Genomic DNA, 24110 nt, shown 5'->3' with positions numbered 1-24110 from the left:
TTCTTAGCTACCCTAACGCAACCCATGTGTTTACTTGTACTGCAGTGACTTCCAGCAGTCTCTGAAATATCCTGCATCTTGTTTTCCAGGCTTCTGCTCATTCCAATTGAAGCAGTGCAAGAATCACTTTAACCTCTGCCAGTGGCTACTGTTAATCTATTAGTCCTTGTATCCCTCCAAGCCAGCAGTTTGCTGACTCACCTAACACTGCCTCGACAGCATCAGCAAATATTATTGCACCCTTTCTATTTCAGTGTATCCCATCCCTGTAGAAGCAGTCTCTCCTGTTAACAAGTACAGACCAGGCAGAAAAAATTCTACCCCTTGTGCCTTGCACAATCTTTCCAGGGCTGAATTGATCGACAAGGCTCTCATCATATACTCCCTCCTATCGTGTCTCGGCAGAATTGCAGACACTTTCAAATTCAACCCTAATTCACGGCTTTTTTTCAATAGTGATCTGTACTTGTTAAGTAATTCTGCCGGTCTCCTACTTTTAATATCATAATAATAATCTATATAGGCAGTGCAGTGTTGGAATTTGGGGAGTTTTTGATTTGGTTTGATTTGGTAGTTGTTGGCGCATCGGCTTCTGTGGCCATATTGCACCTCCAAAGGTTTTTGCAGTACAGTGATCCAAGCCCGAGGCGGGAATCGAACCCGCGACCTTTGGGTTGCCGGGCAGGTACTTTACCCACTCGGCTAGCCCGGTCGGCGGAATTTGGGGAGTACAATGTGTATAGAAAGGATAGACAGAATAGGAATGGGGGAAGAGTTATGCTGTTAGTTAAGAATCACATAAAATCTGAGGAAGTGCACCCAATTGATGTTGATGGACAATGCAGTGTTGAGTGTGTTTGGTGTGAAATAAGCACTGGGAAAGGAAAAATGAGAGTAGGTGTATTTTATAGGTCTAATGAATCTGATGAATATAATGAGCAATTGTTCAGAGAAATAGAGTAGGCCAGTAAATCGGAATGTCTTATAATGGGATATTTTAACTTTCCAGATATTGACTGGAACTTGTGTGTTAGTCACTCGCACAGTAGCAAGACTTTTGTGAATTTATTGGACGACTGTTTTCTACAGCAACATGTTCAAGACACAACCAGAGGGAATAATACTCTTGATCTGATTATCAGTAGTGATTCTTCATGCATTAAGAATCTGCAGATAAAGGAACCATTGAGCAACAGTGATCACAATGTATTGATGTGGGAATTATTTAAAGATGTAACTACCCTCAAGGCTAATGCGAAGGGCTTTTGCTTTCGTAAAAGTAAGTACAGAGGTCTCAGACGGTTTTTAAATTCTGTACAGTGGTATCAACTTATGATGTTACCAACAGTGAATTCTAAATGGGAAGCCTTCAGGGACTTAATTTTGGAGGCTACTAGGCTTTTCATTCCAACTAAGAAATACTGTTCAAGGTTTAGACCTAAATGGATGTCACATGAATTAATGAGGCTAGTGGCAGAGAATAAGAATATATGGGATATATATAAAGTATTGGCCGATACAGAAGACTATGATAGGTATAAAGTAGTCTGTAATCGTCACAAAGGAGGTTAGGCAGGCGAAGGCAGATTATGAGAAATCTTTGGCAAAAGATGCAAAGAAAACGAGCAAGGAATTCTTTACTTACTTACTTACGTATGTATGTGTGTGTGTGTGTGCGCGTGTGTGTGTTATGGAGGTTTAATGGCGCATAAGCTGCTGAGGCTATAGTGCACCTCATTACTTATGTAAACTCTAGAAGGAAAGGGATGAATCAGAATGGACCACTTAACATAGATGGGTTGACTATTGATGATCATGCTCAGGTAGCTGATAAACCGAATGAGTATTTTGCTTCGACATTCACACATGAGGAGTTATTCAACGAGGAGTTTGCCAGCAGTTTATCCAACACTAAAAGGGAGCATGTGATTTTGTAATAACTGAGAGCAAAGTTGAGGAGAAAGTGTTGAAGTTGAACATAAGGAAGGCACCTGGGGTGGACAGGATCTATTCAGTTATATTAAAGGAGGCAGCAAAGGAAGTAAGCAAACCCTTAGCCATAATTATGATAGCTTCTTTCGACTCAGGGGAGATCCCCATGGACTGGAGGTGTGAAAATGTATCACCAATTCACAAAGGAGGTTCAAAAGGTGACACAAGTAACTACAGACCTGTTAGTTTAACTTGTGTTCCGGTGAAAATAATGGAATCATTGGTTAAAGAAGCATTTCAGGATCATCTGGACAAGACTTCATTAATAGTTAAGACATTGCATGGGTTTTTCAAAGGAAGGGCTTGTCTGACCAATTTGATTGCTTACTATAATGTGGTCACAAAGGAACTGAATGCCAAAAATAATTTGGATATCATATACTTCAATTTCAGGAAGGCTTTTGATACTGTTGCACATGGAAGACTGCTGTACAATTGTAGAGGTATGGCATCAAGGGTAAGCTGCTACAATGGATAAAGGGATGGTTGAGTGCGAGACAACAGAGAGTGGTAATCAATGGACACTGCTTTTCGTGGACAAATGTTATTAGTGGAGTTCCCCAGGGTTCGGTGTTGGGCCCATTGTTGTTTTGTATATTTATCAATGATATTTTTGATGAAGATATATCAGGTTTAATGTCCAAATTTGCAGTTTATACAAAGGTTGGCAGTGTTGTTAACGACCATAATGTCAGTATGCTACTCCAACTTGTATCTATATAAGTTGGGAAAATGGACTGAGAAGTGGCAACTGGAGTTTAACATTGACAAATGCAAATTACTGCATATGGGTAGCAATAACCGAAGGGAAAAATAACAACTGGGTGGTACAACACTGAGGGAAATGGAAAGTGAAAAAGACCTGGGGGTAATTGTGCAGCCAAATATGAAGTTCGCTGGATAGTGCAGATTGGCTGCCAGGGCAGGTCATGGAGTCTTGTCAATGATATATAGGAATTTTGCTAGCAGGGACAGGGAGCAGCTATACAAGGCAATGATCAAGCCCCACCTAGAATACTGTGTACAGCTCTGGAGGCCTCATTTTAGGAAGCATGTAGAGTTGCTAGAACGAGTACAAAGAAGGGCAACAAGATTGGGGAGGGGAACAAAGGGGTACTATTACCAAGTTCTGCAAATTGCAGTGCCTGGAGAGTAGGCACCCGCAAGGTGATCTGATTGAGGTGTATAGGGCCTTGAATGGGTTGAGCAAGCTGAATGCTGATGCGATTCTTCGTCTTGCTCAGACTAAGAACCTGAGGGTGCACAGTTTCGAATTATGGAAAGATAGTTATAGAATATATGTGCCGAAATTTGCCTTTAGCCAGCGAGTAGTTGATTGGTAGAACAGGCTACCATCTTTTTTTGTGGAAGCTCCAAATGCCTGTCCAGCTCAGCCTAAATAAATTTAAGGCTGAGCTGGACAGGCATTTGGAATGAAATGGAAGGGGTTTTTTTTTTTTTTTTTTGGTTGATGCTGCATAAGCTTGCTTTCTTGCATCGTATGCCTCTACTAATGCTAATGCTATATATACTAACAAATCAAACTCCATAACTGCATTCTCCCCTGGACTGCAACAAACATGCAGCCAGGTCTGCACCACAACTGAAGAATAATGGTAAATTGAGGTGCCCAGAGAGTGCAGTGCAGAAAGCAAGAGTCGAACAAATGAAATGAAAGCATGAAGGATCAAAGGAGGATCAAAGGCTGACACAAGTAATTATAGACCTGTGAGTTTAACTTCTCTTCCAGGAAAACTAATCGAGGCGCTGGTTAAAGAAGCACTGCAGGATCATCTAGACAAGACTTCAGTTTTAACTTGGACACAGCATGGTTTTGTTAAGGTGAGTCTTGCCTGACCAATTTGATTGGATACTATGATGCAGTCACAAAAGAACTGGATGCAGGGAAGAACTTTGATATTATATACTTGGATCTTAGAAGGGCTTTTGATACTGTTGCACATGGAAGACTGCTGCACAAATTGGAGCAGTGTGGCATTGGAGGCAAATTGCTGCTATGGATAAAGGAGTGGTTGAGGGGGAGAAGACAGAGAGTGGTAATCAATGGACTCTGCTCATCGTGGACTAATATTACTAGTGGAGTCCCTCAGGGTTCAGTGTTGCATCCATTATTGTTTTTTGTATTTATAAATAATATTGATGATGGTATATCAAGCTTAATGTCCAAGTTTGCAGACGATACAAAGGTTGGCATGGTTGTTAACAACACTAATGACGCTATGCTGCGGAAAAGGATGTGGAAAGGTTGAGCAGATGGGCTGAGAGGTGGCAAATGAAATTTAACATTGACAAATGTAAAGTACTACATATGGGAAACAGCAATCCCAGAGCAACGTATCAACTCTGTGGTACTATACTGACAGTGGTAGAGAATGAAAAGGACTTGGGGGTAATTGTGCAGGCAGATATGAAGTTCTCTGAGCAGTGCAGATGGGCTGCAAGACACCATGATAATATACACCACGCTGATAAGACACCATGAGCGATATACAGGAATTTTTCTAGCAGGGATAAGGAGGTGCTTATTCCCTTGTATAAGGCAATGGTCAGGCCACACCTTGAGTACTGTATACAGGTCTGGAGGCCTCATTTCAAGAAGGATGTAGAGCTGCTGGAACGAGTACAGAAAAGGGCCACAAGATTAGTGAATGGAACAAAGGGTTGCTCTTATGAAGAAAGGCTTAAGTTTTGCAAATTACAGTGTCTGGAGACTAGGCACTGGTGAGGTGATCTGATAGAGGTATATAAAGCCTTGTATAGTTTTAGCATGCTCAATGCTGATGGGATTCTGCCTCTTGCTCAGAATAATCACCTGAGAGGGCATAAATTCAAATTGAGGAAACACAGATGTAGGATAGATGTGCGGAAATTTGCGTTTAGCCAGCTGGTAGTTGGTTGGCGGAACAGACTTCCTTGTTGTGGAAGTTGATAGCCCAAATAAATTTAAGGCTCAGCTGGACAGGTATTTAAAATGAATGGAGGGGTGGGAGGGGGTTTTTTTTTTTTTTTTTGGCTGATGCTGCACAAGCTTGCTTTCTTGCATCATATGCCTCTGCTAACGCTAATGCTAATGCTAAAGAATGAATGAGAGTGTGTGAGAAAAAGAACACAAACCATAAATGTTACAATTAAGTTCACACTAACCCTAGTCTTGACCTTTTATATTCTTTCTTATTTAGCTTAATTATTAAGCATTAGTATTTAAATTACATTACACACCATTGCATTCCCCCCCCTGGTGTAGGAGTAAGAGATAAATGAGTGAGTGGAAAAAAATAATTATACATATATATATATATATACAATCGATTCCGGTTATTTGGGACACATCGGGACTAGTGCATTTTGGCCCGATTAAGTGGCTGCCCCAATTATCCGAAGTTTCACGTAAATAGTTAAAAATACAATGTGCATCCCCGCCCCCTTTACAATTGGTTCACTGTACAGTCAAATCACGTTACGACGAATTCACCACAGTAAAGTTCCATTCACTATATGATGTGTAGTAAGCGCCGGTCATTGTGATCACGTTTGTGAATTGAATTTTAATTCTATTAAACAGCGATTCTAATTAGCGAAAATAGGAGGAATATTATCCACAGGCTATAAAAGTAAAGATATATTAAGCACAAATTTACTCTTTATTACCTTACCAATTAAAAAATTAAATGATGCGTGAAAATCGGAAGAATATACGTGATAATCGGAAGAATTAATACGTACTGTAATAATGTGTACATACTAACTAAACTAGTTGACATTTCTGTTCACTGACATTTGTGGGTCGGGGTTAAAATTTAAAACAGTAAAAAGATAAGCAATCAATAACAAAGAACAGGCACACACAAATTGCAAGTAACACAACATGCGCAAGTGAGAACAGAGTAACAAATTACGAAAGTTTAAAAATAGGAATGAAGAGAAGATTTTGAAAATTAATTTTTTTATATGATTGAAGAGTTCATAGAAGTGTAAACACATTTTACCATAATAACCCACAGAATTCCAGCTGTCGGTATTACCGCAAATTCAATAAGATCGAGTTTACTGTCCGTTTATGATAGATTTCACTAACAGAAAAGCCCAATAAACAGGTGACTGCTAATTGTTTTTATTGTTTTATGGTTGTGACCTCCACAAATCCGACCGAACTACGTGGTACGGTCGGAGACAATCGTAGGGTAATCTCCAGTGCCGAGGTCTCCTGCCCCGATTAAACGGCATTTTGTCCCAATTAAGCGAAGTAAACCCTGGCTATTTTCTCGATTGGTTTTTGTTTTTTAAGATTTGCCCCAAATAAACGGCTGCCCCGATTAACCGGTGGCCCAAATAACCGGAATCCACTGTATATATTCTAAACTATAAAAAAAGTATAAAAATAGAATGCAAGTAAAGAGAAAATGCAAATTATGAATGAAGTAAACGTGTGTCTCTGTCATCCCCCTTGCCTAATGGGTTTCACCACTGCCAACTGTGTTATCCCACCCCCAGAATGGGATGGGCAGTTTGACCTTCCAACGAGATTCGACAGGACATAGACTTGACAACCATCACCAATGAAGATATACTGCAGCCTTGCTGCCAACACTCCATTTGGCAATCCGAACTGGGTACTCTAACCTGGTTCCCTTTAAAACCCTATCCCCAGGCAGGGGAGGGAGTAGACCGGTCTCCGTCTCCTCCCCTTCCTGCCTCCCCATACTTCTCCTAGTGGGGCTTGCCCCACTGACCTCTTTGGGGATGCCTATTCTATTGTCCCCATCCTTCTACCTGTTTTCCCCGGTCTTCCCCCTAACTCTAACTAAACCGACTGAGTACCCCTAACAATGCCGCCAAATTCAAATCATCGTCAAAAAATTCAACTGCTTTCTTGTAAACTTCTTTTGGCCTTTCCAAATTCTAGTGTTCATCCCCTTTTTTATATATAGGTCTTGCCACCAAAATCCTTGGAAATTAGGTGGTGGAGCCTGCCAGACTACTTAAATAATCTTCTAGGTGCCTAACCTGCCTCCTCGTGGCAAAGTGTGGGCAATGGTGGGGCCCAATGGCTAAATGGTCAGAGAAACAACAGAACATAACACTGCACAACATGCCACTCTCCACACACTTTTTAAATCTCTGACCTCCACAGAGTTCTGTGTCACTTACAAAGAATACAATGCGGAGATGGGAGGAATCCCCGGTGCCATCAGACAACTAACACACTTTGCACTTGCCTATTTTCTGCCAGATAGTGACTGGAGTGTCCAAGTAGTGTCTATGCGGGGAGCATTGTGGAGAGCACATTATGCCAAGGAGCTGGGCATATACTCCATATCCAAAAATTTCATTACTTCATACAGCATGTCCCCCCCCCCCTAATTTTTTATTTCTACTGAATACACCATGAATTGTCAAACTAATAGCACAAACTTACCTGCAAATAGATCTAAACCTCCCAAACACTTCCTTATTCATTTCACAAATATACGTGGTCTCAGTTGTAATCTCAATGATATCCATTTCCACTTACAGTCTGCCAAACCCCTTGTGCTTTTTCTGACAGAATCTCAGTTATTGGTTGATTCAACCATTGCTCTTCTCAGTTGCCTGAATTATTTACTGTATGATTCCTTTCACTTCAAAGGTGGTACTTGTGCTTATTTCCACTCTGATATTCCCTGTCAGAGACAGTAATTTGGAATCTCCTCTTTTCGATCTTCTCTGGCTTAAAATTTCTCTACCATATTATGTCAGATTCATCTATTGCCTCTATCATGGCCCCAAGTGCCAAGCAATATTAGTGATCACAGTGCCTTTTCATAGTGATTATCTGGTACACTTTACTGTAAATATGTTTCTTCTGAGTTTTGCAAGTCTGTTAACTCTTGAGTTTTAGAGTTAAAGAAATCTATTCAAATAATATAACCTAGAAAGGAAAGTACCTTTCTTTAACCCCCTTTTTATTTTTAGTTAATACTAACTTTCTCTTTGCTTGGGTTACTAGGTGGCACCACTCTATGCCTGAACACTGAAACTGGCAAATACTTTTCACCCTGCAACACAGCAGTTTTGGTTATGCCAAAACTGCCCTACTGCTAACTGATGTTTAGGTATAAGAATAAGACATCTTTTAGAAGAACTTAATCTGACTTTTGATAATATTGCAAATACCCCTCCACTTCTTCTTGCTCCATGGAGCATTACTCCATCTTCATAAATGGAATAAATCTGCACTGCAGAAAGAAAATTTCTTGCAACTGTACCAGCAGTAATGGAGCAGTTTCCAAACTTTGTTCTAGTTCATACAGATGGATCAAAAAATGATGCCCATGTTGGAATTGCCGTAGTTTTTTTGAACATCACATTGAGCCTATTGACTGCCACATGAGTTCAGTATATTTTCCATCAAACTAATGGTAACTCAGGTTGCACCGAAGTATAGTGAATCCCCCAATATTGAAAACAGTATAATTTTCTCTGATTCTCTAAATGCACTTCAAGCCGTGCAAAACACCATGAACATCACCCACCCAGTCGTAAAAGGTATATAAAGAGTTTGTTATTTCTGAGCTTGGAAGAACCATACATTTCTGTTGGGTTTCAGGACATATGGTTTGGTTGTTATTTGATTTTTAGGAGCATTAGCAACTAAGGCCATATTGCTCCGGGATATGCGGTGGTCATTTCGTGACCTTTCCGCATCCTTCGTATTTGGTGGTGACGGGCTCGGACCCCGGTCTAATCAAGAAGCGTGTGCTACGCACTGCTGCTCCTTCCCACCTGGCTACGGAGGCACCTCAGGATATATGGCAATTCCAGGAAATGAATTAGCGATGGTTGAGGGAGAGAAGACAGAGAGTGGTAATCAATGGACACTGCTCATTGTGGACTAATGTTATTAGTCCACAATGAGCAGTGTCAATACACTGCTCATTTGCTCATACCAAAACAATAATGGACCCAATACTGAACCCTGAGTCCCTCAGGGTTCAGTATTGGGTCCATTATTGTTTTCTGTATGTATAAATGATATTGATGATGGTATATCAAGCTTAATGTCCAAGTTTGCAGACGTACAAAGGTTGGCAGGGTTGTCAAGGACACTACTGACACTATGCTGCTGCAACAGGATCTGGAAAGGTTGAGGAGATTGGCTGAGAGGTGGCAAATGAAGTTTAACATTGACAAATGTAAAGTACTACATATGGGAAACAGCAACGCCAGAGCAACGTATCAACTCTGTGGTACTGCACTGACAGTGGTAGAGAATGAAAGGGACCTGGGGGTGGTTGTGCAGGCAGATATGAAGTTTTCTGAGCAGTGCAGATGGGCTGCAAGAGTAGCTCATGGTGTGTTGTCGATAATATATAGGAATTTTTCTAGCAGGGATAAGGAGGTGATTATTCCCTTGTATAAGGTAATGGTCAGACCACACCTAGAGTACTGTATACAGGTCTGGAAGCCTCATTTCAAGAAGGATGTAGAGATGCTGGAACGAGTACAGAGAAGGGCAACAAGATTAATGAATGGAACAAAGGGGTGCTCTTACGAAGATAGGCTTAAGTTTTGCAAATTACAGTGTATGGAGACTAGGCACCAGTGAGGTGATCTGATAGAGGTGTATAAAGCCTTGAATGGTTTGAGCATGCTCAGTGCTGATGGGATTCTTCCTCTTGCTCAGAATAATTACCTGAGAGGGCATAAATTCAAATTGAGAAAAGACAGATGTAGGATAGACATGAGGAAATTTGACTTTAGCCAGCGGGTGGTTGGTTGGTGGAATAGACTTCCATCCCTTGTATTGGAAGTTGATAGCCTAAATAAGTTCAAGGCTCAGCTGGACAGGTATTTCGAATGAACAGAGGGGTGAAGTGTAAGTGGTTATTTTTTATTTATTATTTTTTTTATTTTATTTTTATTTTATTATTTTTTTTTGGCTGATGCTGCATAAGCTTGCTTTCTTGCATCAAATGCCTCTACTAATGCTAATGCTAATGGAGTCTTTCTCTCATGGCTATTCCCAACCTCGTGTTGTTTGGCATTACAAGAATGCACAGTGGAATGATCTGTGAGATTTCTTTTCTTCCTTTCCTTCCAGATTACTGTTTCAAAACCTCGGATGTCAATATTTGCTGAGATCATGTCAGCAAAATTATTCTTGTAGGGATGGAATCCTTTATTCCACACTCCACATTGAAATTTCATCCTTTATCTAAACCTTTGTTTTCCAATAAATGTGCTAAGGCTGTTCAAGAGAAGAATTTTGCATATCATAATTGGCTTGTTTCCAAATCTTCAGTTTCATTTTCTTCATACACCAAAGTTTGCAACAATTATAATGCAGTTATTAATCAGTCCAAACTAGATTTCGAACAGGCTAAGAGTAGAAAACTTGCTTCTTGTCCAACTGGGTTTCTCTTTCACTCTCAGTATTACTTTTATTCTAAACAACTACTCAACCTGTACAAATCTCAAACCCACCCTACCATGGAATATAACTTCTTTTATTCTTCTAGACTCCATTCAAAAGAGAGCAGATTAGATTTAATTGATGACTCATCTTTTACAAAGTCTCTTCTCTCACTGTCTTGTAGATGTTATGTTTCTGCTGCATGCCTTTTCTATAGATACTTCCATGGGCACAGTTCTTTTCTTCAGAATTGGCTTCTATAATAACCACCCCACCTCCATGCCTGCTGAATATATTCTTCAACTAGGAAGCATCATTTGACTGTCAATTTTCTGCAACAACTTCCCTTCACATAAATTTCCTGAAAATTACAAACTATAGCAGTTTATGTGTAATATCAATAAGTATCTTCTTTCATCTTTTCAACCTTCAATCCATACATGATACTATCAGTTCTAATACCTTTCATGTTTGTAGTTTTCATAAAAAAAAAAATAAAAAAAAAATAAATAACATTTAATACAAGACCATTTGTGGTCATTTCCTCCACTGAGGTAATCAATGTGTATTGACTGATGCAATGAACAGATATTAATTTGTAAAATTTTTATTCATACTAGGTACATTGGTGCTTAATATTAATTATTATTTTAATTATATTTTTCCATTCAAGACTTATATTGCTATTTTTAAAAATTAAAATATATATAACTTTGTACCTGAGGCTATGGCTGTCATATAACTTTGAACTCTCGCTTTGAACCTTCCTGTGTGTCCGAGAATTTTTTGCACATTCTTCTGAAAGGTTCTGTATAGTGTTTTGCTATTTGAATTGATATGCTATTGAATAATTGATATTTTATCTGTTATATACTTTCAAACAGTTTTAACTCTTTGTAATTCTGTTTGTGTAAATTTGTTCTCATATTATTAGACCCCAGGGGCTCACATCTGTTGAGTATGGGCTTGGCAAACCCAGGGTCCTGAGCTAGATATCATTGTTCTTTTCTTTCTTGATTTCCTTCTACTTCTGACTCTCTCTCTCTCTCTCTCTCTCTCTCTCTCTCTCTCTCTCTCTCTCAGGGTAACATGGGATTTTTTTTTTTTTTTTTTTTGGTTGGTGCAGTATAAGCCACAGGCTTCCTTGCACAGTATGGCTAATAATAATAATAATAATAAATAATAATATGTTAAATTGCACTATTAAGGATGTATGATTTACTTTTTAATTTGGAATACTGTGTGTGTGTGTGTGTGTGTGTGTGTGTGTGTGTGTGTGTGTGTGTGTGTGTGTGTGTGTGTGTGTGTGTGTGTGTCTTGATTAATATAGATACCTTTAGTACTCCCACTTGTTTAACTCTGTATTTATAATGTTATTAATGTGCATTAATTGATAAAATTTTAAAGAAAATAAAAACGACTGTATTTATAATATATGGACAATTTCTGTCTTTGCAGCGTCTTGCAGAAATAGCTCATAGTTTATTAAAGGTGTCTCCATATGACCCTGTTACTATGACATGCCCAGGACTTCAGCTGTATATGAATGAAATATTACCACACTCAGAATGGGCCCAAGAATCCATGAGACCTGCTTTAATAATGGTTCTTCGTAGACTTGACAAGACTTTTAATAAGATTGCCAAAAAAATAGCAATACGGGTAAGCCTTTATGCATTTTTTTTTTTTTTTTTTTTAAGTTTTAGCTGAATTATATTTTAAAGGAAGTTATTAGATTAAAAATTAATTTATCTACTAACCATTTAATAATTAAAATATGACTCCACTCAGGAAACATTTCTCCATAAAACTCTTATGATTTTCTGATATGGAATTGGTCTCTTATATTCAGGGTAGTCAGGTTCATATCATTGAATGGTCTTGTTCAAGTAAAGAAAGTACAAGGTATATAGGCCCCGGGTGCCAAGCGTATTTCGAGGCCAAGCGATATTCTTGCGATATATAGAGAGCTCTTGAAAAGTGATTGAAGTTATTTCCTTTTAAGTTCCTACATTTCTATCAACAGCTTTTCTTTAAAACTAGTTCTATACTTGAAAACCACTAGTTAGAACACAGAAAGGAAACACACCTTTCTTTTTCCTATATTTCTTGTTCTATTAATCGACTAACACTTCATCCGCTTGACCTCCGAGCGGCACTGCTCCTGCCTCCCCGTGGCGGGGCCGGTAATCTGGGGGAAAAGTTATCCCCCAGGGCTAAAAGAAGCAACGATGGATAAAAATGAATATCCACCTCTAGAGCCTTCAAACTCAAGGCTAGATAAACCAAACGATGAAGACCTGAACCAACCAAAAAGGCTCCGAAGAGAAGTGCAGTGCAATGAAATGCCAAACTTTCTGGTGATACACTCTCTCTCCAACCAACCTGTCGGAAAATTATCACCATTCGTCATCCAAAGATTTCTGGAATCGATTGCTGGAACACCAAAAATGGTTAAACGACTGCAATCCGGAGACCTATTAATTGAAACATCCAACTCCAAACATTCCGAGTGGCTGCTAAAAACAACGACATTCGGTGGCCTGCCAGTATCTACCCTAAATTCCTCGAAAGGCGTTATAACCGAATGGGACCTACTTACAATATCAGAAGAGGAATTAGTTCAAGAACTGAGTAATCAAAAAGTAACCAATGCCAAACACATAATGACTAAAAAAGATGGAAATCTCGTCCCAACTAGGTCAATCATTTTAACCTTCAGTACCCCAGATTTGCCATCCTCAGTAAAAGCTGGCTATTTAAACTGCCGAATTCGGGCTTATATTCCTGATCCCATTCGTTGTTTTAAATGTCAAAAATATGGACATTCCCAACAAGCATGCAGAGGAGAAGCTATTTGTCCTATTTGTGGTTCCAAGGAACATACACAAGCAGACTGTTCAGCATCAAGTCCCATTTGCCTCAACTGCAAAGAAAGTCACCCAGCATTTTCAAAATCCTGTGAAATGTGGAAAACAGGGAAAAAAATTCAAAAATATAAAATTGAACACAAAGTCACATACCCTGAGGCACGCAGACAGGTTATGTTGACCATGCCCAGTCGTTCATATGCATCTCACACTAGAAGCTTTATTTCAACATAGAGTACAAACAGATGTATCAATACCCCCCAGCACATCTATGGCTAATTGGGTTAAAAATACATTATCTAATTCAGGAAAAGACACACACCAAACTAAAACCAGTGAATCGACCAACACTCCAATCAGCATCCCAACTGATACTCGGACACTCTTGCATGAGAAAGAAAAATTAAAAACTACCAAAGACAACAAGAAACCTGAATCATCCACCAATAGTATGGAAGTAGATGTACACTCAGATCTTGAAGAACCCATACTAGAACTGCATGCCAATGACACTATGGATACTGGGCGCCCCAGCTTCCCAAAAAAAGACCGGAAAAAGTGCTCAAACAAAAAACAGTCTGATAAATCATCCTCAACTAAACCTAAATGAACCACAGTATCTTACAATGGAATTGCAGAGGTTTTCGTTGCAACACTGACGATATTAAATACCTAATTAGCCGATTTTCTCCAGCTGCCTTCTGTCTACAGGAAACTTACCTGAACTCACAAATTTCTCCTTCGATAAAGAACTATTGCCTTTATCGAAGAGATCGAAATACTGCTAATGCTGCCCATGGTGGTGTAGCAATTCTAGTAAACTCGAAGATCCCAACTAGACATATCCCACTCCAAACTGAAATAGAAGCTGTTGCTGTTCGCATAACTCTCCATAGTGCAATAACACTTATCTCAATCTACCTACCACCAAACCGTACTTACTCTTTAAAAGATCTTGAAGACCTCTTTATACAGATACCTCCACCTCTCTGTATATTAGGGGACTTTAACGGGCACCACCCATTATGGGGCTCTCCCAAATTGGATAGACGTGGCCGACTAATTGAAAGCTTTTTAGAGGCACTAAATTTCAGTATACTCAATACTGGTGCACCGACACACGTACAGCTCCCAGCAGGACACACTTCAGCAATAGATCTCTCAATTTGTTCACCAGTACTAGTCCCAACCATAGAGTGGTATGTAATAAATGATCCCATGGGCAGTGACCACTTCCCAATAGTATGCAACTTTCTGATAGCAAAGACTCCTTCAATTCAACCCTGCAGAAAGTGGAAATTTGTCCGAGCAGACCGGGCAAAATTTCAATCATCAATCGACCTTGATGAGGAAAAAATCCGCCTCGAACATATTGATGATGCCACAGAGTACATCACGTCGCATCTTCTAAATGTGGCTAAAAACACAATACCACTATCAAATCCCCCGGGCTGAAAGCATCATAATTACTGGTGGAATGACAAATGCACCACAGCAAAGAGAGCAAAAAATAAAGCCTGGAATTTGTTTCGGCAATGTCCGAGCACAGTCAATCTCATTAACTATAAGAAATTAAGGGCAAAAGCATGCTTCTTACAAAAGCAAGCAAAGAAAGAATCCTGGACCTGTTTTGCCTCCAGTTTTCACAGAAATACTGATTCCAAAATAATATGGAAAAAAATTAGACAGCTGTCTGGTAAGTTTCCTACCATACCTTCTCCAATCCTCTCTTGGAATGGGAAAGATCTCTCTAATCCAGCAGATATAGCTAATGCTTTGGGAAATACTTTTGCCGAAATCTCAGCAGCAACAGCCTGTCCTACCTCATTCCAAAGAATTAAAAACACTGAAGAAAAGCATGCTATTCATTTTCAAACTGCTCGTCTTCTCCCATATAACAAAACTCTGCAATATTCTGAACTTTTACATGTCATTAAAACCGCCCGCAATGGTGCTGCCGGGCCAGATGGGATTTATTATGTCATGTTACAACATCTTGATGACAAAGCTTTGCGCTGCCTCCTGGTCTTTTACAATCGCATATTTTTAGAAAATGTTTTTCCAGCTTCTTGGCATCACTGTACAGTTTTGGCATTCCTGAAACCTGGAAAAGATCCAACCAACCTGAATAGCTATAGACCCATATCTCTCTCAAGCTGCCTCAGCAAAATTCTTGAGAAAATTATCCACAGAAGACTCGTCTGGATCATAGAGTCGGAACAGCTAATGAGCCATAGTCAATATGGCTTTCGTCAAAACAGGTCATGCCTAGATCTTATGGTCAAGGCTGAATTTGCCATCCGTAATGCTTTTGTCAAACATGAACATCTAGTAATGGTTTCAATAGACATAGAGAAGGCTTTTGATACCACCTGGCGGTATGGTATACTTAGTGATCTTTACCTTCTCGGACTACGAGGCAACCTTCCTATATTTATTCAGAACTTCTTACATACGAGATCATTTCAAGTTCGATACCAACATGCCCTTTCCACAACTTTCATCCAGGAAGAAGGTGTTCCACAGGGATCAGTACTGAGTGCCACTCTTTTTGCTCTGAGAATAGATTCTATCACTAAGCAGCTTCCAAATACAGTTGAGACTTACCTTTATGCAGATGACCTTTCCATCTCCTGTCATTCTCAAAACATGAGGTCTATTGAAAGACAGCTTCAGATATCACTTAATAAAATTCAACAATGGGCGAGCCTGAACGGCTATCGGCTCTCGCAGCAGAAAACAGTTGCCATCCACTTCTGTAGACAACGCAAACTTCATCCAGATCCTGAACTTCAAATTTCTAACATCCTAACATCCTTTCTAACATAGAGAGACTATGTAACAAAAAAAAGTAATCATTAAATAATCAGACTGACCTCTTTTAAATGGAGTGTAGAAGATTGAGAGGTTTTGGGGGAACCAGCTGAAATGTGGAAACGATAGCTCATGGTAGGACAGATTTGAAATTTGTGCAGAGTGAGTATTTGTTCAAAACAAAAATAATGCCAAGAGCAAAAAGAGAAAACCCAATTTTTTTAATGCAAAGTAAGCAGTATTTGTGATGTGCTTATTCTGAGAGAGAGAGAGAGTCACAGTAGTCCCAAATAAGACAAAACTGTGTTTTAAGAAAGGTTGTAGTTAACTAAGTTTCTTTGTTCCATTGGAGAATTACCTGGAAATCAGTATTTAAGGAAGTGGTAGTGGATGTTTGAGAAGTTGATGCTGTTCATGCAGTGTAAGTTTTCTCAAACTTGAAGGTGGAATACAGTATGCTGTCATCAGTGAAACAATAGATAGGATTCAAACCAGTGGAAAAATATCATTAATATACAAAAGAAAAGAGTAGAAGGAAGAACAAAACCTTGGGGTACACAGAGGAGAAGTTAGATTCTCAAACCCCCTCTGCACTCAGAAAGAAAACTGAATATCCAATTACAAAAAAAAACAGAGTTTGTTTAAAAGGCCCTTATGTCAACCATGATCAAAAGCCTAAGAAATATCAAGAGCAACTTCTTGAGTTTAACCATATTTTTCCATAGAATCTGTCCAAAGACAATTAACATAAGCTAGTATATCACCCAGTGGATTGACACTGATAAAATCCATATTGGCAATCATTAATCAAATGGAAATTTTTGAGATAGTTTAAGAGTTGGCAATTGGTGGATTTCTCCATTACTTTGGAAAGAGTAGATGAAAGTGCAATGGGATGATAATTAGAAGGGAGAAAGCATTTGTCACCCCTTTTAGGGACTGGCTGTATATGAGAAAATTTCCAAAGAAATGGAAAAATGCCAGTAGAAAAAATAAAGGCAATATAAAATGGGAACATGCTCAGGTGTATAGAGTTTGAGAACAGGCGGAGATATGCCATCAGGACTTGGAGCTTTCTTGACATCAAGAAAGAATTCTGAATACTAAGTTTGATCTGAGATGCCTAGAGGACCACTAACAATTACAAGTACTTTGAAGGATTGAGGAAAAGATAGAGTGTTGGTTGTGTGATTTGGATTAGCTGATATTGTAGTAGGCAAATGAACAAGCTGTGCGAAGTCATTAATAATCATTAATAATCGAACCTCAGCAGCTGGCTGGGTCTATACAGGGTGATTATACAGGCCTTGTGCAGTTTTAAATTTTCATGATTTCCATTCTATACATGATAAAATCAATCGGTAAAAAGGGTAAGAGAAAAAATGTATTACAGTTTTACATACATTTATTCTTGGGATTGTTAATTCTCAACATGTCCACTGTCATTACATACAAAAATTGAGATACGATTCTGAAAATCTACAAATATGTTTTGCAGTTGATTTCAGTAATACCCTGAATCACATTAGTTATTCTAGTCCGAAAAATCATATAAAGAGTGAGGTTTTGTTGAATAAACAATAGTTTTAACATTTCCCGGTAGAAAAAAATCCAGTGGGCTCAAATCTGGTGACCGTGGTGCCCAAGAGATTGGTCCACCCCTTCCAGTCCATTTGTTAGGAACATTTTCATTCGGAAACTGCCTAACACTGAGAGCCAAATGACAAGGTGCACCCTCTTGCTGAAAAACTATATCATCCATTAACTCCCAAACGTGTTAGTTCAGGAATAAAGTAATTCTGTAGCATTTCCAAATAGCTCTTTACTATTGACAACCCATCCTTGGCCTTTCAGATTGTGGTTTATCATTGATGGAACCGGTTTCTTTAAACTTTTTTATCCAATTAGTTATGGAATTCTGTGTGGTGCATCTTTGTCATAATGGATTCTAAATCTTTTTTGTACTGCAATCACAGAGTTTAACCCAGCCAACCACAGCACACAATTTGCTTCCTCTTCTATTGAAGTCATTTGGTCAAGCCTATTTCTGCAAAAAAAATTAACAATAATAATAAAATTTTTGTTAAACTACAACAAATAAATGAATCACCCTTAGTACATACTAAACTTCACTAAATTACATTTCTAACGTTTTTTACAGATTGATTTTATCATGTATAGAATGGAAGTTATGAAAATTTAAAACTGCACAAGGACTTTATAATGACCCTGTATATATCTAGAAAACTGATGCCAGCTATAGTTTTGAACATTAAAATTTCCAAATAAAATTACCTTGCTGTTAGGAAAATTAGACTGAATAAAATTGAGTTTCTAAGAAAAGGTCAGAGTTCTAAGTGAATAAAGTTGGGGAAACAAACATGAATTTGACAGAATAGTTTAGAGAGATTTTATTTAATGTGGTACCTGCGAGTATGTCTACTCCAGCAAGATTGGGAAACACTGCTCTGTAGAGCAGGGTTTCCCAACCTTTTTTAGTTACGGAACACTTTTCATCTCACAACATATTCACGGAACACTTTTCATCTCACAGCATATTCACAAAACACAAGTTCAGCAGGTTGTTTGTTATTTTTGTTGTTATTTTGGTTTTTAGGAGCATTAGCAACTAAGGCCATATTGCTCCAGGGATATGCGGGATTCAGTCCCTGACCTTTCTGCATCCTCCGTATTTGGTGGTCACGGGCTCGAACCTCGGTTTAATCAAGAAGCGTGTGCTACGCTCTGCTGCTCCTGCCCACCTGGTTACAGAGGCGCCTTAGTTTAGCAGGAGCCAAAGAACTGTTTGCTAATATTTTATTACATATGACACACTGTGCATCAGGTGCATCTTTATTTCCAACACATGTAAAGCCAAAATTCAAATAACTGTCATTATACTTTCGTTTTGGTCTTTTATTAGTTGGTTCCTGTTTTTTCACTTTGGGTTTTTGGAGAACAATAGGCTGCAATTGTTCATCCTCACTTTGAAGTGTGACAATATTATGTTCGTTTTCATTGACCACAGTTGCAATACTAGAAATACTTGCTTCTTGTTTTAAAATTACTTTTTTCAACCACAAATCCATGGTCACATATTTTAATAATAATATTTCGAAATACTAATAATTATCAAAAAAAATTTATACAAAGAAGTGAGTTTAGTTATGATATCGGTTCGCTTCCTCATCTCCTTCAACCCATTTACTCTGGGCTAAAGCACATATGAATGCCATATTAGATCACTACATTGCTACTTTTTTGTAGATGTCATTATCTCTACGCATACTTTTCTATGCAAAAGCCTACCAAAATAAAGTGTTCCGCGGTCTATTTGATTATTAGTCTATGCCAGTATAGACTAATATAACCGAAAAAAAATTATGCTAAATGTTATAATGATTCAAAAGTGGTGTACACTACAAATGTGCAAAATTTATTTATTTTATTTTATTTTTTTAATTATTAATTATGATTTTTCACGGTACACTTGTTCGCATCTCACAGAACATTAGTATTCCGTGGAACACAGTTTGAGAAATGCTGCTGTAAAGTTTCAAGAGAAACTGTACATATACAGACACATTTTGTTGATACTACATTTACAACCTTAAAGGGAAAAAAAAAATATATATATATATATATATGTGTGTATGTGTGTATATGTGTGAACAAATTTGGTCCCTTACACAAAAATATTTATACATATACATATGTGCCTACTTACAAAAGCGCTAATATTGGTAAAATGACATAAGGAAGAAAACATAAACAAATTCAACAAAAAAAAAAAAAAAAAATTGCCCACTTCATTTTCCAAGTTCTAATAATTTTTCTAATCCTCCTTTAAAATTTATTCAGAGTTACTCTCTGACTGAAGAATCTAACTCAATTTAGCTAAAATTTATTCAACTTCAATTTTTCACATTGGTGTATATAAGCCAATTTCCTTACGAAAATATTTAAACGAAGAAGTGATAAACAGTTGTGTAATATTAAACATTTTTATTTTTTAGAGACTTGTTGATTGGAGTGCTGCAAGTTCTCTCCTTAAGGGTACGTAAATAGTATCTCATTATCTTTTGTATACAGTTATCATAAAAAATATATATGTAAAATTAGAAATGTGATACCCTAAAATATTTCAAAAACTTTGTTTTCCTCAATATGATATTTTATCAGAGCTGTTTTCATTGCTGCACTTACCTGTCTCCATTAAATCATATTAATGATAAAAATAATCATTCAGTTTTTTGTGTAGTTTGTTTGACTGGTGTGCTTATTTTAAAGTTATATTCATTTTATATTCTGCAGGCCTCTGTTACAGCCTGTTTAATAAATTACTGAAACAAATTGAATTTTATCTGCCATCTGAGCTTTGTCACCTGAAATGTAATGTATGAAATGTAAGTTTACTGTGCACCCAGATTTTAGGTCTCCCCCAGAGCAATATTTGCTTGCTTTGTTTGTCTTTCTCACTGGGCTTTCATTTCTATGGCAACACAGAGCAAGCACCTTAATGTATTGCCCACACACATACACACACACACACATTCTGCAAGCCATTTCCCATGCTTGTTGTCAACAAAAGAGACAAACTGAAATGTGTACCAAACTTCTAATGCCCATGGAGCTGTTTTATTTCCAAATGTTTTATGTTTTATGGCCTTACTTGTAATGAACAATATGGGCAGCTGCCATAGTAAAGAATGTTACCAGCTTTTCTATTTCAAAATTTTATTTTATTTTCAAAATTTTGCTTATTTTCAGAGCATGTACCCAGCATTTAAAATATTTCCATAGGATTATTTACTAGTACAATATATTTCAAATGTTAGCACACTCAGGATTTTTCCGTTCATGGATTTTTCTTTGTTCGTGGAAGATGTTTTGACTTTGCTCTCTTTAGAAGTGGTGAATCTTTAGGGGTTGCTACCTCAGTGATCAGAAACATTTTTAAGTGGACCATATGATCACATGCAGTAATAAAGTACCTCCTCACCAAACAAAAGAAAAGAATCATCTCCTCTTGTTCAAAACTTTCTGTGATTCTTGCAGCCGAACTGCTTGTGACTAGGTCCTAATCATCCATCTCATTTAGTCAACATATGTTGGTCACTTCAAAAAGAGAAGTGCAAGATTTAGCAAGAGTTGGTATAACAGTGACATTAAGAATTTCACAAGTAAATTTTTTATACCAAGTTACACATGAAATTCTTAAACATATCAATTAATGATGACCTTAGTAAGTGGGCCACATTTAATTAAGCAACTTAAGTTTGGATTTTCAAATGTTGCATTAACTTTTACAGGAATAAGCAAAATTCGTTATTCAGATCAAAATAAAGGACTAAAAACAGCTTTTATTCACATATATGATGATGATGACTTAACTAGAATTATCAGCTTGCTTGGACTGTTTTTCATTGCACCATAAGTTTCTGATTTTGAATTTCTTTACCTTATCTTTTCTTCAAAATTGCTTTTGCCCCAATTGGGCCACTCACCAGTGATTGTTTGCTTGTTGTATTTTTCAGTTTGGAAACTTTTTGAAGAAGCTAACAGTGCCAATATGAGATTTCTCAGTGTTCCTGACCTCTTCTTTAAATTGGCTTATCAGAGGTTGCTACTGTTTTATCAGTATATTTAAATATTTATCCAAAGACAGCCAGTATGTACATAAAAAAAGTTCAAAGCTTTTATTCACTTAAGTTCAGTCACCAAATATCCATCCATTTTCAGGAGGCATCAGTTCCCCTTCAATACATAAATTAATCAGATGACATTGCAGGAAGTCAAGCCATTCTTTGAATGCCCTTGTACTCCTGTTTTGGGGCTTGCTATAACAAGGCTATTATCAGCACCAAGTGCAAGACTTTTTTTATTTCATTTTTTCTTGTTGAAAAGAGCACATTTTTTAAGTTTTTTTTTTTTATATTTTTAACTATTTCTCTATCAGACAACATTTCTTTGGTGCCTCCGTAGCCAGGTGGGAAGGAGCAGCAGTGCATAGCACACACTTCTTGATTAGACCGGGGTTCGAGCCCGTCACAACAAAATATGGAGGATGCGGAAAGGTCAGGGAATGACCACCACATTTCCCGGAGCAATATGGCTTTAGTTGCTCATGCTCCTAAAAAAAACCAAATAACAATAACAAAAAACATTTCTGAACAGTCTTCATGCATAATCAGCAGAAAGGAAGATTATGATTGAGACAAGACAATGCTATATAAGCTTGCAAGAAAGCAAGCTTATATAGCATCAGCCAAAAAAAAACCCTTCTTGTTTCACCCATCTATTCACTCCGAATGTTTTTCTAGTTTTGCCTTGAAGTTATTTTAAATTATGAACTTCTACAATGCCAGATGGAAGTTTGCCCCAGCAATCAACCACTTGCTGGCTAAAGGCAAACTTCTACACATCTATCCCACAACCGTCTTGTCTCAATTTGAATTTATGTCCCTGCAGGCGATTATTCTGAGCAAGAGGAAGAATCTCATCAGCATTGAGCATGCTCAAACCATTCAAGGCAATCAGATCATCTCACAGGTGCCTAATCTCCAGACACTGCAGTTTGCAAAATTTTAGCCTTTCTCCATAAGAGCAACCCTTTGTTCCATTCACTAACCTTGTTGCCCTTCTCTGTACTCATTCCAGCAGCTCTACATCCTTCTTAAAATGAGGCCTCTAGACCTGTATACAGTACTCGAAGTGTGGCCTGACTATTGCCTTATACAAGGGGATGATCAACTCCTTATCCCTACTAGAAAAATTCCTGTATATCATTGACAAGACACCATGAGCTACTCTTGCAAACCATCTACACTGCTCAGAAAACTTCACATCACTGTTAAACTTCAGTTGCTACCTCTCAGCCCATCTACTCAACTTTTTTAGATCCGCTTGGAGTAGCATATTGTCTTTACTGTCGTTAACAACCCTGCCAACCTTTGTATCATCTGCAAACTTGGACATTAAACCTGCATCAATATCATTGATAAATATACAAAACAAAATGGGCCCAACACTGAACCCTGGGGAACTCCACTAATTGCATTTGTCCATGAAGAGCAGTGTCCATTGATTACCACTCTCTGTCTTCTCCCACTCAACCATCCCTTTATCCATGGCAGCAATTTGCCTCCAATGCCACACTGCTCCAATTTGTGCAGCAGTCTTACATGTGCAACAGCATCAAAAACCTTTCTAAGATCTAGATATATGATATCAAAATTATTCTTTGCATCCAGTTCCTTTGTGACCACATCATAGTATCCAATCATATTGGTGAGACTAGACTTCCCCTTAACAATCCATGCTGTGTCTGAGCTAAAACTGAAGTCTTGTCTAGATGATCCTGCAGTGCTTCTTTAACCAGTGCCTCCATTAATTTCTCTGGAACATAAATTAAACTAACAGGTCTGTAATTTCCAGTCCTTGGGCACCTTCCCTGAGTCGAAGGATGCTCTCATAATTATGACTAAGTGTTTGCTTATTTCCTTTGCTGCCTCCTTTAATATAACTGGATAGATCCCATCCACCCCAGGTGCCTTTCTTGTATTTATCTTCAACAATTTCTCCTCCACTTTACTCTCAATTATTACAAGGTCATCTAGCTCACTGTCAGTGTTTACTTCATCTATGGCATTCCCCTTCCTTAATAACTCCTCACGTGTGAATGTAGATGCAAAATATTGATTTAGTTTGTTAGCTGCCTGAACAGGATCATCAACAGTTGAACCATCGATATTAAGTCGACCAATCTGATTCATCCACTTCCTTCTAGAGTTGACTTAAGTAAAGAACTCCTTGCTGTTTTTCTTTGCATCCCTTAGCCAAAGATTTCTCGTAATCTGCCCTCGTCTGCCTAATCTCCTTTGTAACTTGGTTACAGATCAACTTATATCTATCCTAGGCTTCTGTGTCACATGTTAATTTATATGTATCCCATGCATTTTTCTTCTCTGCCATATGTCTCATTAGTTCATCTGACATCCATTTAGGCCTGAACCTTCAAC

General features: G+C 38.0%; 1 protein-coding gene across 1 annotated transcript in view; it reads left to right on the top strand.

Annotated features, from left to right (window-relative positions):
* Positions 1–24110, top strand: part of unc80 (unc80, NALCN channel complex subunit) — a 1843891-nt gene that overhangs the window by 1420630 nt on the left and 399151 nt on the right. Inside the window, exons 52-53 of the mRNA XM_090378420.1 lie at positions 11864–12067; positions 20106–20145. Of these exons, the coding sequence (XP_090234546.1) occupies positions 11864–12067; positions 20106–20145 (244 nt within the window). The remainder of the gene's footprint in view (positions 1–11863; positions 12068–20105; positions 20146–24110) is intronic.

The sequence above is a fragment of the Mastigoproctus giganteus genome, chromosome 7 (assembly GCF_048544385.1).
Source record: "Mastigoproctus giganteus isolate SK-2022 chromosome 7, ASM4854438v1, whole genome shotgun sequence".
Classification (NCBI taxonomy): Eukaryota; Metazoa; Arthropoda; class Arachnida; order Uropygi; family Thelyphonidae; genus Mastigoproctus; species Mastigoproctus giganteus.
This window is presented reverse-complemented; position numbering and strand designations above follow the sequence as displayed.